Source organism: Astyanax mexicanus, chromosome 5 (assembly GCF_023375975.1).
Source record: "Astyanax mexicanus isolate ESR-SI-001 chromosome 5, AstMex3_surface, whole genome shotgun sequence".
NCBI classification, from domain to species: Eukaryota; Metazoa; Chordata; class Actinopteri; order Characiformes; family Acestrorhamphidae; genus Astyanax; species Astyanax mexicanus.
In genome coordinates, this window is record NC_064412.1 from 31,635,115 (window position 1) to 31,650,886 (window position 15,772).

Here is a 15,772-nt window from a genome sequence, read left to right on the forward strand (position 1 = left end):
TGGCTTCAAGTGTGTGTGTGTTTTTGTAGGCAAGAATTTGAATGTGGGTGGGGTTAATCTTGGTTACTATGAGTGAGAGACACTGAGAGATAACAGAAAGAGAGAGAGAGAGAGAGGAGGGCTGGTGTTAGACAGGTAGACAGGGTTAAACCAGCCGGTACTGCTGCCAAGGTAACACACAGTCAGCCCTGTCAAACAAGACGGAGAGAAAGGAATTGGAGACGCTGAAGCAGCATGGATTTATCAGCAGGTCAGGGTAAGTAAAGCTTAATTTACTTGAAATACTTTATATTTCAGCAAAATAATTGTAAAATATTAATACAGCTCTGGGAGAAAAATAAGAGACCACTTAAAAATGATCAGTTTCTTTGATTTTACCAAATTGAAAACCTCTGGAATAGAATCAAGAGGAAGATGATCACAAGCCATTAAACCAAGCTGAACTGCTTGAATTTTAGCAACAGGAATTGCATGAAGTTATCCAAAAGCAGTGAGTAAGACTGGTAGAGGAGAACATGCCAAGGAAACTGTCATTAAAAACCAGGGTTATTCCACTAAATATTGATTACTGAACTCTTCTCTACTTTATGAATATAAACTTGTTTTTTTTTGCATCATTTGAGATTTGAAAGCTCTGCATCTTTTTTATTATTGCAGCAATTTTTCATTTTCAGCATGCTCTAAATGAATATATTTTTATTTGGAATTTGGGAGAAATTCTGTCCGTAGTTTATAGAATAAAACAACAATATTCATTTTACTTAAACATATACCTATACATGGCCAAATCAGAGGAACTGATTCAGGAATGGAAGTCTCTTAATTTTTTCTAGAGCTGTATTAGTGCTGTTAATCATTTGAATTAAAATTATTTGTATTTATCACAACTATAGTTTGTGATTAATCATAAAACAGGAATAAAATAAAAAAAAATGCACCTTTTAATTTAGAATATTTTAATGTGCTGAACTAATGCTGTATTTAAATCACTAAATAGAATCACTTATTCATCACTAGTCTCTATAAAAGGAGTGAATTATGGTAGGAAGCTCAGGCCAAACTTGATTGGTTAAATGAATAATTTGCACAAATAAGCATGTGTTTCCAGATTAATCACGTCAATTATTGTTGACAGCACCCCCCTATATTTTATTGCTTCCATAAACAGAATCATGATCAATATAATTAGTATTTTTGACAAACAGTTATCAATAATAAAAAAAACTCTTAAATTAAAGTGAAATATATTTTTTACACAGAAGTGTCATTTAAATTAAAATATCTAATGTAAAATAAGTGATTGCATAAATATCCACCCCTTCAGTATTTAGCATTTAGTTGAACCACCTTAGGCCACTGTGTTAATAAATGTCAATCAGGCTTATACATGTGGACATGGCAATCTTACTTCATTCCTCAAAAACTGCTTAAAACTGCTCAAGCTGCTTCAGATCTCTTGGGTGTGAATATCTTGGAATTTTCACGCCCAGCCACACATTCTCTATTGGACTGAGGTCTGCACTTTGACTCCAGAACATGTGGCATTCACTGTATGCTTTTATTTGGGAAAATAAATTTCCTAAATTGTAGTTCTGAATCAGATTGTTCTTCATGATTCTTCTGTATTTTGCTGCATTCATCGTACCCTGAATCGAGAAGCATCCCAACAGCATAATGCTGCCACCACCATGCTTCACAGTTGATCTAGGCTGAAGGCATAAAAACCTTTTTTCTAGTCTCATCAGACTAATGCCCCCTCTTCCTGTTGGGCCCTGGAGTCTCCCATGTGTTTGGATAAACTGTAGTCCAGATTAACGTCTTTTGCCTCTCTCCCATAAAGCTTTGGCCGGTGAAGAACAAGGCCAACATCTTTTGTATGCAAAGTCTCTCCCATCTCAGCTGCTAAAGGTTGTGACTCTTTTAAAGTAGTCTTTGGGGTCTTGGTGGCATCCATTACTAGTCTTGTTCTTGGACAGTCACTGAGTTTGTGAAGGTGGTCCGCTCGACACAGCGCGGCGAGCGACAAACGGAGTGGAGGTTTATGCAAATGATTGACACAGTGAAGTGATATTCTACACTGATTGGCTAAACAAATTCTTTAGGCCAATCATAGACACGGGGGTCTGAGCTTCCCTCCCTCTGCTCTGTGAACTTCTTCTACCGTACTTCGTTCATTTCCCCAGCAGTGTAAACAGGTCTGAACACAACAGAGCAAATTATAACTGCAGTTTCTGCTCTTCCTGTTGTATATGATGTAGTGTTGCTCAAATACAGGGGCAATTCAGAAAAAATAAAGCTTGGAAAAAAATAGCTCTATGGGTAGCTTGCTAGCATGCTAACCAGACACACCGATACACGCCCACTCGCAACAGTGCAAACAGCCAAATTGAGAGTGTGTGTTTGCTCACTGGTGTGTATGTATGTATTTATGTATGTATTTACTGCACAGATGGGTTAAAGGTGGTGGCACAAGTATGAATAAAGTGAATTATAGTTGTCTAGACTGGACCATTCAAACACAGGAATGTCTTATCATTTGCCCTCAGTTTATCCCCCATTATAAAAATATGAGCCCCAGCTGCCTCTGTTTAATTAGATCAGTCGCTTTTAAAAAGAGGTTAACATTTATGCAATCACTTATTTTACAAACCCCTTTTTATTTAATTGACAGATTTTGACCTTAAAGACTTTTCTTTTGTAAATTATTTTCAAAAGAAATAAGTTAAGAAATTAAGCATTTATATTTATCAGATAAGTCAGTTATTAGACTCATTATTGGCATTACAAAACAATAGGGCATTGTTCTCTTCAGTTGGTAAAATCAATTATTATTTTAATAAATATTTTCATTAATATTAATATTTTTACATCTTTGGTGTAAAGCTTGAAGTTCCAATTCCCAATTCCACCATCTCTCCACATTATTTTCATCATACTTTTTATGATTAATGAAGGCTACTCTGTGTTATCTTGGTCATTTGCTTGGTTTGGTTGTCATGCTTACAATAGCATAGCATAGCTTGGATTTTTGTCTGAATGTCAGTAAGCTGGTCATTTGAGTGGTAAAGAAGCAGAGATGCCTTTATGTGCTGATAAACATCCATTTCAAGTCTTTTTAAGGGTGGAAAAATCGCCTTCAAGCTGACATCTGATAAACCGGTTGTAATCCATCTCGGGTCCGGGTAGATAAGCATCTCCCTTTTTAAATTAATTCCAGTGAAAGCCATGTAGTCGTGATCAGGGTGCATCCAAATGTGTGCTGAATGCTGTTCAACAGGCTGGACGAGGTGTTTAACCTGAAGAAAATGTGTGCCTGCTTGTGCACACGCAAGTGTGTAGGAGTAAGAGTTGGAGAATGCAGGATTTACATGTATAACAATGGCACACCCCCTGATTCAGGGACAGATTCTTAGATATGGACTCCCAGAGCAACCTAAACAAGAACACGCAAAACACCCACAGTGCTGAGGCCTAAAATGTAAGATATACAATGTTAAAATCCATTACACAATGTTAAAAAAATAATGAAATTGTATATGGGCCATTCCTACGAATAGGTGCCATTTGCTTGTTGTAACTCTTTCAAATGAAACTTATTATTATTATATATATATATATTTTTTTCAACTCTGAATCTAATAACATATTTAACTATTCAAAAATAACTGGTCAAACTCAAGCAGTTTTACTTATTTTTTTTACAAGGTTTCTAAAGAAGAGGATGGTTACAAAACTTGTGACATTAAAAAGCATGTTTAAAATAAAGTCCAATAATGTCTTTGATTTTCTATATTTTAAAGAAAGTGTTGACTGCATGTTCAAATAATTGATATTTATGACCAAAAAAAAATTACTGTTAATGGCACTCACTCCTGTTACTGGAACTCATTCCTGTTACTTATTATGTTTTGAGTAACAGGAATTAAAGTAACAGGAATGAGTTTTAGCATAGAATTAGCAAAAACATGAAAAAGCTAAAGGGCTAATAGCATGAGGACATTAAGCACATTCTAGTGTTTTTCCAAAATTTGTATTTTAAAAATAAACAAAAAATATCTGAGAATTTATTAATGTAACAAGACAGAGTAAGATCAAATATACAGAAAAAACAAATGAAGGAATTTAATTAATCATCTTCAGAAGAACCAACTGATGTACAGTAACTTCCTGTTGTAGATGTGACTTGTAGAATGTTTTAGATGTTATAAATGGGATATTGTTTTACGGTAACAGGAATGAGTGAAAACCCAGTGACACAACTAAAATGTGTATTTTAACTTGAATATTATTAAGTTAAATATTATAAATATTTTTAAATTATAGACGGGATTTGGAGTCACACAACAATGCAAAAAATACATCTCTGAAGGATTTTAATAATTATATTTTATGGTAAAGTTTATAGCTAGAGAGTGGGGACAGGTAAATGCTATATTTTCAGTTATTTTTTTATTAATGTTTTTAATTACGTATCTTACTTTTGAAATTAGGTCAATGTACAGGACACTATGCTTAGTAATAAAATTAATTTTAAAGTTATTTTGTGTGCACATTTAAACATTATTGCCTGGGAACATAAATGGCACAGATTTGGCGGAATATAATTGTATACTGAATTGTATACAGTTAACTTTAACATCCCGCTGGATAATTACTGGAGGCATTAGGGTAAAATGCTTCTGAACGATGATTGATTGTAAACAATCCATAACCTTAACAAGCTATTTTAGGTCTGACATCTTTTGAGAAATCAAATCATCAGAGACCTTAAATCTCTTTGGTACCCAAATGACAGTCATACAAGATAAAGGACTTTACAGAGTTGACTGTGTTGAGAGAAGCAGGAATTAAATTACATAATAATCAGTTAGCGTGAGTCGCTCACAGGAAAACGATTTACTGGAATGCAGACTGGAATCTGCATCTGTCTTCATGTCATTCACAAGGTGTTTTCCTTTTAAGTGAAATGAAAGACGTGTGGGTTGGTAAAGCATTTGAGCATTATCAGTTAGAACTTCCTTATTTTTTCAAAATGATTTTAACCTGATTTGTTCTTAAAAGAGCCATGCAGACTTAACTCAGTGTTTAGCATTTAATCTATCTTTTATCAGGTTACATTGGTATGAAAAAGTTTGGGCACCCCTGATCATTTTTAAAATTTTCCTTTATAAATGATTGGTTCTTCAGATCAGCAATTTTAGTTAAATATATCATATAGCAAATGAACACAGTGATATTTGAGAAGTGAAATGAATTTTATAGAATTTACAGAAAGTGTGCAAAAATTCCTTAAACAAAATTAGGCAGATGCATACATTATGGCAACCTTGTTTTTTTATTAATTTAAATACCTTTAGCACTACTATAATTTAATTATTCAGCGCACTTTGCACAAGGAGAGTCTGTATGGGGGAGTAATGCAGAAGAAGCCTTTTCTGAGCACACGCCACAAACAGAGTATGCTAAAGCACATTTGGACAAATCAACTTCATTTTGGAATAAGCTGCTGTGGACTGATTAAATTAAATTAAATTAAATTAAAATGTAGTTTTTTGGAGGGCGGTGTGCATTCTAAGACAAACACTTGCTACCCGCAGTAAATTTTGATGGTGGTTCCATCATGCTGTGGGGCTGTGTGGTCAGTGCAGGTACTGGGAATCTGGTTAAAGTTGAGGGTTGTATGGATACCAGTCAATGTTTAAGAATTAGTGACAAAGTTAAAGTTGTGCCGGGGCTAGATACTTCAACAAGACAACGACCCTAAACACTGCTAAAGCATTCATGCAGAGGAACAAGTACAATGTTCTGTAATGATCATCTCAGTCCCCAGACCTTAATATTATTAAAGATCTGTGGTGTGATTTAAAGCAGGCAGTTCATGCTCAGAAACCATCAAACCTGACTGAACTGGAGATGTTTTGTAAAGAAGAATGTCATCCAGAAGTCAGATTCTCATTGGAAGCTATAGGAAGTGTTTAGAGGCTGTTATTTCTGCAAAAGGAGGATCTACTAAATATTGATGTAATTTTTCTGTTGGGGCGCCCAAATTTATGCACCTGCCTAATTTTTTGTTATTGCACACTTTCTGAATCCTGTAAACTTAATTTCACTTCTCAAACATCACTATTCCGAACAACCAATAATTTATAAAAAACAAATCATAACTTTTCGAATATATTTATATGTTTTGAGATGCAGCTGTATGCTCTGTGTTCTCACTGAACTTTACATGGGTCAGGTATGTAGAAGCATCCATGTTTTAGAGGTTTTAATTGTCTATCCTTTTAATCTTGATGTATATACAGAGTGGTACGGCAGCCCAGCTGACACATCAGAGCTGCGCCTGATCCTGGTGGGCAACATTGGCTGTGGTAAAACCCTGACAGCAGACACTCTCCTGGGCCAGAGCTCCTCAGCAAGCAATCTGAACCAGTCTAGACTCTGTGAAGTGCGGCGAGGTTTATCAGAAGGCCGCCAGCTGACCGTGGTGGAGACCCCCCGCTGGTACTGGAGTGGTCAGAACCTCGAGTCCAGCGTTCAAAGGGAATCCGAGAGGGCCCTCAGCCTAGCTGCTCCAGGCCCACATGCCTTCCTCATCCTGGTGCCCGTGGGCCAGTTTACCGAGATGGAGATGCACATGCCTGCACAGCTGGAGCGGGTGTTTGGGACGGGGGTACTGGACCACACCCTGGTGCTGCTCACATGTGGAGATTACCTGATGGGTCGTGATGAGGAAAAGTACATGAGGCAGGATGAGCCGCAGCTAAAGGCTATGGTGGACAGCTGTGGAGGACGCTGGCATGTCATTAATAATCGCCAGCCTCAGAAGAGACAGCAGGTCGCGTCTCTGCTGGAGAAGGTGAGAGATTAATGCATGCTTCTCAATTTTAAAATTATGTTTATTTTTAAATACTGTTTCTTAAAGTTAAAGGGGCTCTAAAAATGAAAAATGTATGAGAGATAAGTATATGTAAGGTAAAAACCGTGAACCTCAATGTTAGCAGGTATGAAGCAGAAAAACACTCAAATAGACAATTAGACAAATAGAAATAGCAATCAATGACACATTTCTGCAGGTATTTTATGCTAAATATTTATATAATTTATATAAAATTTAAATTACACATTTTAATTATACATTATATATTTTATACTAAACTATAAAATTGCAATTTTAACATATCTATTTCATTTCTGTCACACTATAACTTTACCTCCTATGAAATTCATGATGAGGTACTGTGACATCATTGAGGAAATGACCTCATTGAGGCACATGCCTCTTAAAGGATATGCAAATAAAAACAAGTGTCACTGTTTTTTTATAAAATGACAGTACACAATTGTTTAGAAAAAAAAACAATAATGAGGCAGAATATTTTTATTGTATAATGTGCTAAATGCCATGTGGTGCTACTGTTTTAGCTAACTATGGAATTATGGCTTCTATTAGCTAAAAAAAATCAGCCCAGTCACATTGCTCAGAATGTTGCATACATGAAGAATGCAAACTTCTAATGTAAATGTCTTTTTTTAACTGTTTAACTGTTTTCAACTGTACCAAATTGAAGGTAAACTTACATTAGAAGGAAAACACAGTGTTAATGACTGACTGACTATTTTTTCCCACCAACATACACATCCATAATGTAAACTTAACAGAATCTGTGACATGCTGATTGGTTTATTTCATGTTACGCTTAGAACACACCCATAATTAATTAAGAGAATAAGTACATGCTATTTGGGTGTTTCGAGCTGCGCAAGGCATACTTTCTCCGGCGTCATGATACAAAAGACATATGTGGCCGTCAGGCAACATAATGGAAACTTTTGGGAAATTGTAGTTCAGTTGTAGGTCAGTTTTAGCCCTCTACTTTCTAGTTTCTAGCCCTCTACTTTCTACTTTCTAGAGTTCAATCAAGTGTGCTTGAGCAGGAAAACCACAAACCCTTGCAGGAATCTGGCCCTCCAGGATCAGAGTACCCCACCCAGGTTTAAAAGAATGTCTGTCTGTCTTCCAGGTGGAGCAGCTGGCGCACAACAGGGGTGGCTGTTACCTGCAGAGTGCTCTGCAGAGAGAGGTGGAGGCACGTGTCCGGGAGAAGGAGCGAGAGTTCCAGAGGAGATACAGCTTCCGAGGGGAAAAGAGTGTGGAGAAGACTCAAAGCCCACTGGCCCAGTTGGCACAGAACAAAGCCAGGACTGAGATACTTCAAAGCAGGAGTGGAGAAAATACGGAAGAGAGGGTGACATCTCAGAAGATGAGCAATGGCCTTCATACACAGCCGCCACCAGCACCAATTCAACAGGACACTCGATCTGGACAGAAGAGTTCCAGTTTCAAACTGAGTAAAGGTACTAAAGCTGAGACTGAGACTTGGGTTTGTTTTATAGATTACAAAAGCTGTGATTGGTGGTCACATGGTCAGACAGATTTAGAGTACTTTCATACCTTCTTTGGTCTGACTTTCCGACTTTCTGGACAAAGGTGAAGGTGGTCTTGTTCCAGTCTTGTTCAGCTCAACCATGGTCCAGTTCTTGGCAGTGTGAAAGCACTTTTCTAAATGGCTCAGACTTTCAGGCCAATTGCAGGAGGTTGAGGCAGGCTATCATCACTTTGTTAAACAATAGAAGAAGAAAAAGAACTGGTGTTGTGTCAATATCTGATTCCCCTTCACATGTATTCGTCATACAATTGTACAGATGGAAGCAACTAGGCTTATTTTTCAACATTAAAAAAACATTATTTAAATAGAACGTTATGGTAATTATGGCTTTTAGAAAAATGTGTTTTGGGTAGGAGGGTAGTGCAATACAGGCCCCTGTGGTGTGGCCTAAGCTTTTTTCTTAATGGCATTCTTTCCCCTTTCATTACAAACAAGAGGGAGTGTTATAAGGTGTAATATTGGCACTGCTGTTTATTGAAATGTTAAATGAGTTAAAGAGGACGAGAACATACGATCTGTTTGGTTGTAAAAACTGAGATAAAATGTTAAAGTTAAAATAGTTCCATGGCTGCTCTGTTTGTAGCTGAGCTGTTTGGATTGTAAGCGCTGCATTGTTGCTAGGTTACCTGTATGTGGCGATTTTACTTTTAAACCAGTACTTTTACACTTTTACCTGAGTAAAAAGCTTGAGTTGTTACTTACACTTCTACAGAAGTATTTTATTGAATGTCAATACTCTAGACAGCTTTGATGTTTTCACCCATCACAACTAATATAGCTACTTGAGATCTTGGAGATATACCAGATCCATTCGGGTAAGGTCTAGCATAGTGTTTATTAGCACTGTGCGATATGACGATAAATATTGTGGGGATGATAGAAAAGTGTCTATCGTGCTACTTACTTTCTATCGTTCCTATAGTAATTTCATCAATTATTCATGCAAATATATAATGTATGATAAGATGAAATGTATTGGTGTGGCCACTTTGCATAAACTCGGTTTATATAAGTGATAATAAAGTAATCTTCGCAAAAAAAAGCTTCATAATGTGGTTTTGCGACGTGACGCTGCTTTAAGTTATTTGCGACATGCTTTACGTTATTAACAATGGAGCTGAACAATGGAGAAGCATTGTTCTTTTGAAAAAATTTGCTTCTGCATCTACCTCATCTGTTTTTATTTGCTACATGTATATTGCTGCACTAAAAGGTAGTAATTCTCATTTGTGAAAGTTTAATGTCACTTTGAAATAAAGTTGGAAAAAAGTAAGCAATTATTTTATTTTGTCATATTATTCGAAGAATAACTAAAAACATACTTAAATGTGGTATATCATGATATATATCGTTATCGTGAGATAAAAAATTCCATATCGTCATACATGATTTTTCCCATATCGCCCAGCACTAGTGTTTATGATTTGTGATTTGTCCAGATTCTTTTCTAATCTGCTGCACGGCCAAACAAATCAAGCTGAACATAGTAGTCATTATTAATAATCCACTATTTTCTTTTGCAAATGAGAAGTGATTGGTAGAACTGCTTAGTAGATAACACAACTGCCCTCCATATTACAGTCTGGGAATTTCAAAAAAATGTTGGGCCTTTTGATGCCTTTTAAATATTCTTCAACCACTGCAGACTCTTGAGTGTAATGAGATTAAACTTTACAGTGAAACTATCAATTGTTCTATAAAATGTCGAAATTGCATGATGAATGCACCAATAGGAATATTGGATATATAAAATATAAAATGTATAATGTAAAGGTTAATAAATATTTTTTTTTGCCTCCTGGAGTTATGTTGTATGGGACATTCCAGGATTTTGGTACATTTCAGGGGTGGTCACTTCTGAAAACTTGATTTTCAATTTGATCATTTTTAGTCATATATTTATTAAATACAGGTAATAGAGTGTCAAAAAGTTTGATTCGTCAAGCTCAGGTATCAAAGCAGTTTTTTAGACTTAAGTTGGTATGCAATATATTTGGGAACTTACAGTGAGTAACAGGGTTGCAAATCTAGGCTAAGTTGTGGTTTACCCCAGGAACAGATGCTAACTGTAAAATTTTGCTATGTATACAAGATCAAGCACAAACATGGTTATATAAGTATATAAAGAAAATTTTGATTCTACTCATTATTAGTCTTACAATATGAGTAACAGGGTTGCGTTCACTGAGTGACACACACAACTTGGACAAACATATTTGGAAAAAAAAACTTGAAAATTGTTAGAGCACTTACTCTTAGGCTGTGTCCAGAAACTTTTGCTACTCCTCCTCTCCTACTCTTCCTTTCCTACTCCTCCTCTCCTACCCCGGAAGAAGGTGGAGGAATCGAGGAGAGGAGAGGAGAGGAGGAGGAGGAATGGAGGGAAGGAGCTGTAATTGGGGAAATGGAACAGCTGATCCCTTTTAGATAGGATGTTGACTACCGTTGAACTGAGCCAATCACAACGCTCACTTTCAGCACGTTTCAGAACATTACTATCACACACAGCCAAAAATTCAGATATTCCAATAAAATCCTGTTTACTCCCAGCCGCATTTTAGGCCGCATCTCTGACCAGTGACTCTGGCAGCCCTGTCTGGCCTTATGAGGGATTCAGTTTCCTCATCAGTCCCTAAGTTAAAATAAATAAGTAAATAAATGAATTTATTAAAATTATATATATATATATATATATATATATATATATATATATATATATATATATATATATATATTACAAATAATATATGTTTTTATATGTATAACATGATACATATAGGGTCTTGAATATAGTTTTACTGAGCATACAGTTTATCTAAACTATAAATTATATTACTGCTTTACTGGCTGTTTAATTAGATAAGGAACCTAGTTAATTAATATGTTTATGACGTATATTTGGGCGTTGCCTTCCCCATTTTCGCGTGCTCTGTGGGCGTGGATGCAGTGATGTCATTGGAAAATCCTTAAAAGTCTTCCGGAGTAGGATACACTGATGTAACCTCCGTTGGAAGCCTCCTACAGGTGGATTTTAAGCGGCTTCTTTCATCTCCTACGGTATTCGGACAGGCGGCAAGATGGCGTCACGAAATCAGTTTCCGGGTCACGGAGGAGAGGAGGAGGATCGGTAGGAAAAAGGAGACACTTTTGGGGTTTCTGGACGCAGCCTTAGTCTTGCCATGTGGGCAGAAAATGTCCTTGTGATGTCACTTCCTTTGTGCCAGTAGACAACATTTTTTAACTCTTTCACTGCAGGTAAAATTCCTTATGGTAACAGAGTTGCGCGCATGTTGTGGGACACAACTTAATAGCATAAAAACTGCAACATGCAAAACAATGTAGACCAAAGAAAGAGATGGAAGGAAGTCATTTATTTAGAGCTTATTTTAATTGTTAAATTTGACAAAGGAGTTGGTCACCCAATGTGTGGGACAAGAGAAAACGGCCATTTTTTGAAGTGGTCCAAAGGTATTCAGTCTTTTGAATAATATCTAAGGAGCTTATTTTTCCACCAAATTTTACAGTTTGTCTTATAACAAGTACATTGTTCACAAAAAATAGTGTAGATATTTTGGATATGTACAATTGAAATTTAAGTGGTGGGACAGGAAATGTAACAAAATCCTGGAATGTCTCATACATAAATCAACTGAAACCTGACTGTCCTGAACATTGTTTATTTTTTTTTTTACCACCAGAGGGAGCCATCCTCAGTCAGATGTCACAAGAGACAAACGTCAAAGTAAACCAGAACAACCTGAACTTCATAAACACCAGTAAGCAACCACAAACACTCTGGACACACTGTATTAAGATGCTGAACATGTTATCTAAGTATATATACAGTATATTGTTTACTGTTTTAATACACTATACTCTGCTCTGCCCTCCTGTTTCTAGTCCATCATCGCATCACCTCACCTGGTGACCCCAGCTCCACTTTAATCTCTGCCTCATCACCATCCACCTTCTCATCCAACGGTCACTCCTCTTCTTCAGAGCTGAGACTGGTCCTGCTGGGTCACAGCCGGTCCGGAAAGAGCACTGCTGGGAATGCCATACTGGGTCGTGAGGAGTTTAAAGTGCGAGGGAACGTCACTGAGGCCACCACAAAACAATGTGTTAAAGGAACAGCTGTATTCACCGATAAACAAGTCAGTCAATAATTACTTCACTCAGGGCTTTAGATTAACCTTTTCACAACTGTGCCAGAAATGTCCCAAAGACAATTTGTGTTTTTATTAGTACATTTTCTCTATTTGTGCATTCTTCTACTGCCATAATGTCATCAGTTGTTTGGACTATATATATGACAAGCACTGATAACAGTGTCACAATTATACAATTATACTTAATTTTCAATTTTAAAATGTATGTTTACCCAGTGGAACTATACTTAAAAGTAGGAAAGATATAGAACAAAACAGTAAAGCCAGTATCATATAGCCATTTTTATGCCTACATTTAGCTGCTGCTCTCTCCTGGTTTTAAATGAGTATAGCACACAATCACTCACAGCTGCTCTAAAGTGGGACAACAGGTTGTTAAGTACACATCAATGTCTGGTAAACACTGACGTGATCAACCAGTTTATTTTAAATTTGATTAATATTTATTTATATGTCTTATACATTTTTGCTGCTGGCATGTTAAAGTCTATCGCTTATTTTAAAAGTTTCCCTGATTACCGTTGCCACTTTTAAAGCTCTGGAGTTGACTGACATGAGAAGAATCACAATAACTTGACTTGACTGGTGACTTTTTTCTGCTAATTTTGAGTTTAAATTTCTTGTAAAAATCCTAAGTGAGACTGATTTAAGTTTTTGTTTCCAAAAAAAGCAAATTCATTTTACACTTACAAAGCTAAGCAAGACATACATTCTTATCAGAGAAGAAATAAGAATTATTGCTTTGAAATAGTAGAATTTTACTTGCTTAGATGTTTTTAGCAGTGCATGACAACTATGAGACTACTATGATCAGTGACAGCATTTTAAATCAGTTTGAAGAACAAAATCTGGAATTAATGTTATTTTACTTGGAACAAAAATGCAACTGCAAGTGCAATCACCTTTCAGTTGTGAAACTGAAGTTGTATAAAATCTCTGTGCGATTACTGTATTTTTTACACTAAAAGGTGCACTATCAATGAACTACAATTTTTTGGTCTATTTTCATACATATGTAGCCAGGTGGTGAATTGAGAATACACCTTTAAAATGTGTGTCTGTAACCATCCTAATGAAATAAGAGGTAAAAATCAGGAAATACTGTACTGTGTTCTTAGTTAGGGTTTTTTTTTTAGTGTATTCATTTTTATTTTTACAATTTAATCAGAATAAAATACCCGAAAAACAAATTCTTTTGTCATTTGGTGTGCGTCCTTTCCCCGGTGACACATAAGGTGCATCGGATTGTAAGACGCATTTTATGTGACACTATTAACAAGTAGTAGTCAGAACAGGGGTGTCGCCATGTTTTCCTTCTTAATTCAGCATGTCTTGTCACCTGTAAAGCTAAGCTAAGTGAAGTAAACAAAACTGTAACTCCAAAAAAAAAAAAACACATGTCAAACAAGTCAAATGAGCACTGGATGTAAATCTACACAGATTGCTCTCCTGTCTTCGTCCCATGTAGCTTGTTTTAACACAGTAAATGCGCTGACTACAGTGCGATATACTCGCCTCTGGATGGCCAAAGAGCCAGCGCTTTGTGCGGTTAGCAGCTAATGGCAATATTGCTCCAGCCTCAGTGCTGGAGATCTAAACTGAAACTCTTTTATAATGCTGTGCTTCAGCGGAGTGGCTTTACTGCTCCTTACAACCTGAATGGTAAAATTCATACATATGGCACATCGGATTAAAAGGCGCAATGACAATTTTCGGGAAAATTAAAGTATTCTAAGTGTGACTAAGTGTAATTCGAAAAATATGGTATTTTTATTTATACCTTATAATACCTATTAGTACTGTATGTATTTTAACATGAAAGTAAAATTACTTTTTGTATGAATCTTCTACACTGATCAGTCATTACATTAAAACCAACAAGTGCAAAAAAAATATTATCTGGTTCCAGTGGCACCTGTCAAAGATTAGCAAGTGAACAGTTGATGTTGGTGTGTTGAAAGCAGGGAGGAAACTAGGCAGACTTATGAATCTGAGCCATTGCTGCTTTTTCTGCCAGTTGGTTTGGTGGCACAAGAGGGTTATATAATTATCTCTGTGTTTATTTCTGTTATTTCAGGTCACAGTGGTGGACACTCCAGACTGGTTCTGGTCCTCCTGTTCTCCAGAGGAGCTGCAGGCCAATCTGTCCTCCTGCACAGTCCTGTGCAGCCCAGGCCCTCATGCTTTCCTGCTGTGTGTGCCAGTCACATATCCTGGTCACCACATCCTGCGGGGCCTGAGTGCTGTAGAGGCTGTGTTTGGCCCTGACGCCATCCAGAAAAATACCTTGGTCCTCTTCACTCACTCTGACCTGCTGAGCAAAGTAACGGTGGAGGAATACATTGTGGAAAAGCGTCCTGAAATGCTGGAGCTGGTGGAGAAGTGCGGGGACAGGTACCACGTGCTGGAACGAGGGAAGATGGGAGGAAAAGAGCAAGGTAATGCGATGCAGCTTCTGGAGAAGGTGGAGCAGTTGGTGAAGGAGAGCGGAGGGAGTTGCTACGACCTCCAGCAGAAACAGAGGACAAATCCATTGCTGAAAGAAGGTGGAGAAGATGGAGGACATGCGGATGAGGTAGATCGATCCATCTCGACCACTCTCCATTCGCTCAAGGAGGTAGAGGAGGATGAGGTAGAGGTAAATAAAGGTGTGAAGCCGCAGGAATCCGTGCCCTCGGCCTCAGCCTCGTCCTCTCGGCTTGGCTCTGTGCTCAGTTTTCTTGGAGGGAAGGTGGCAGCTGGTGCCAAACGTGTACCAAAGCTGACAGCAGGAGGAGCTCTGCTAGGAGGAGCAATGGGACTGTTTTTTGGAGGACCAGCGGGAGGCGCTGTAGGCGCTGCGGCAGGATCAGTAGCCGCAGAGGTTGGGAGGAGAAAATACAGCAAAAGCAAAATGGAATGATGATTAGTTGATTAATCACTATTCGCTATTCATACTGGAAATTTAGAAGCATTATATGAATCATTGATACAGGGAACATGATTGATCTATCTATGCTCCGCCCACTAACAATGCTGTCTAATCCCCCTCCAACCTGAATAGAATGTGTCAATTTAGTATGTGTTACTACTGACAAATTATATTTATTTATTTTGTGTATATAAATAAATAAACAGGGTGTAATTGTTATTTTTTATTATTCATGTACACTA

At 37.2% G+C, this 15,772-nt stretch overlaps 1 protein-coding gene across 1 annotated transcript; it reads left to right on the plus strand.

Moving 5' to 3' along the window:
* Positions 1–99: 99 nt before the first annotated feature.
* LOC103021430 (uncharacterized) lies at positions 100–15,772 on the plus strand. Its single transcript, XM_007231317.4, has 6 exons — positions 100–256; positions 6,306–6,859; positions 8,025–8,358; positions 12,149–12,226; positions 12,351–12,604; positions 14,697–15,772. The coding sequence occupies exons 1-6, from the start codon at positions 235–237 to the stop codon at positions 15,519–15,521; spliced, it is 2,067 nt and encodes a 688-aa protein (XP_007231379.3). The 5' UTR covers positions 100–234; the 3' UTR covers positions 15,522–15,772.

Coding starts and splice junctions, on each gene's coding strand:
- LOC103021430 (XM_007231317.4), top strand. CDS start 235: ATGGATTTATCAGCAGGTCAGG. Junction 12,227..12,350: donor CCTGAACTTCATAAACACCA/GTAAGCAACCAC, acceptor TCCTGTTTCTAG/TCCATCATCGCATCACCTCA. Junction 12,605..14,696: donor CTGTATTCACCGATAAACAA/GTCAGTCAATAA, acceptor CTGTTATTTCAG/GTCACAGTGGTGGACACTCC.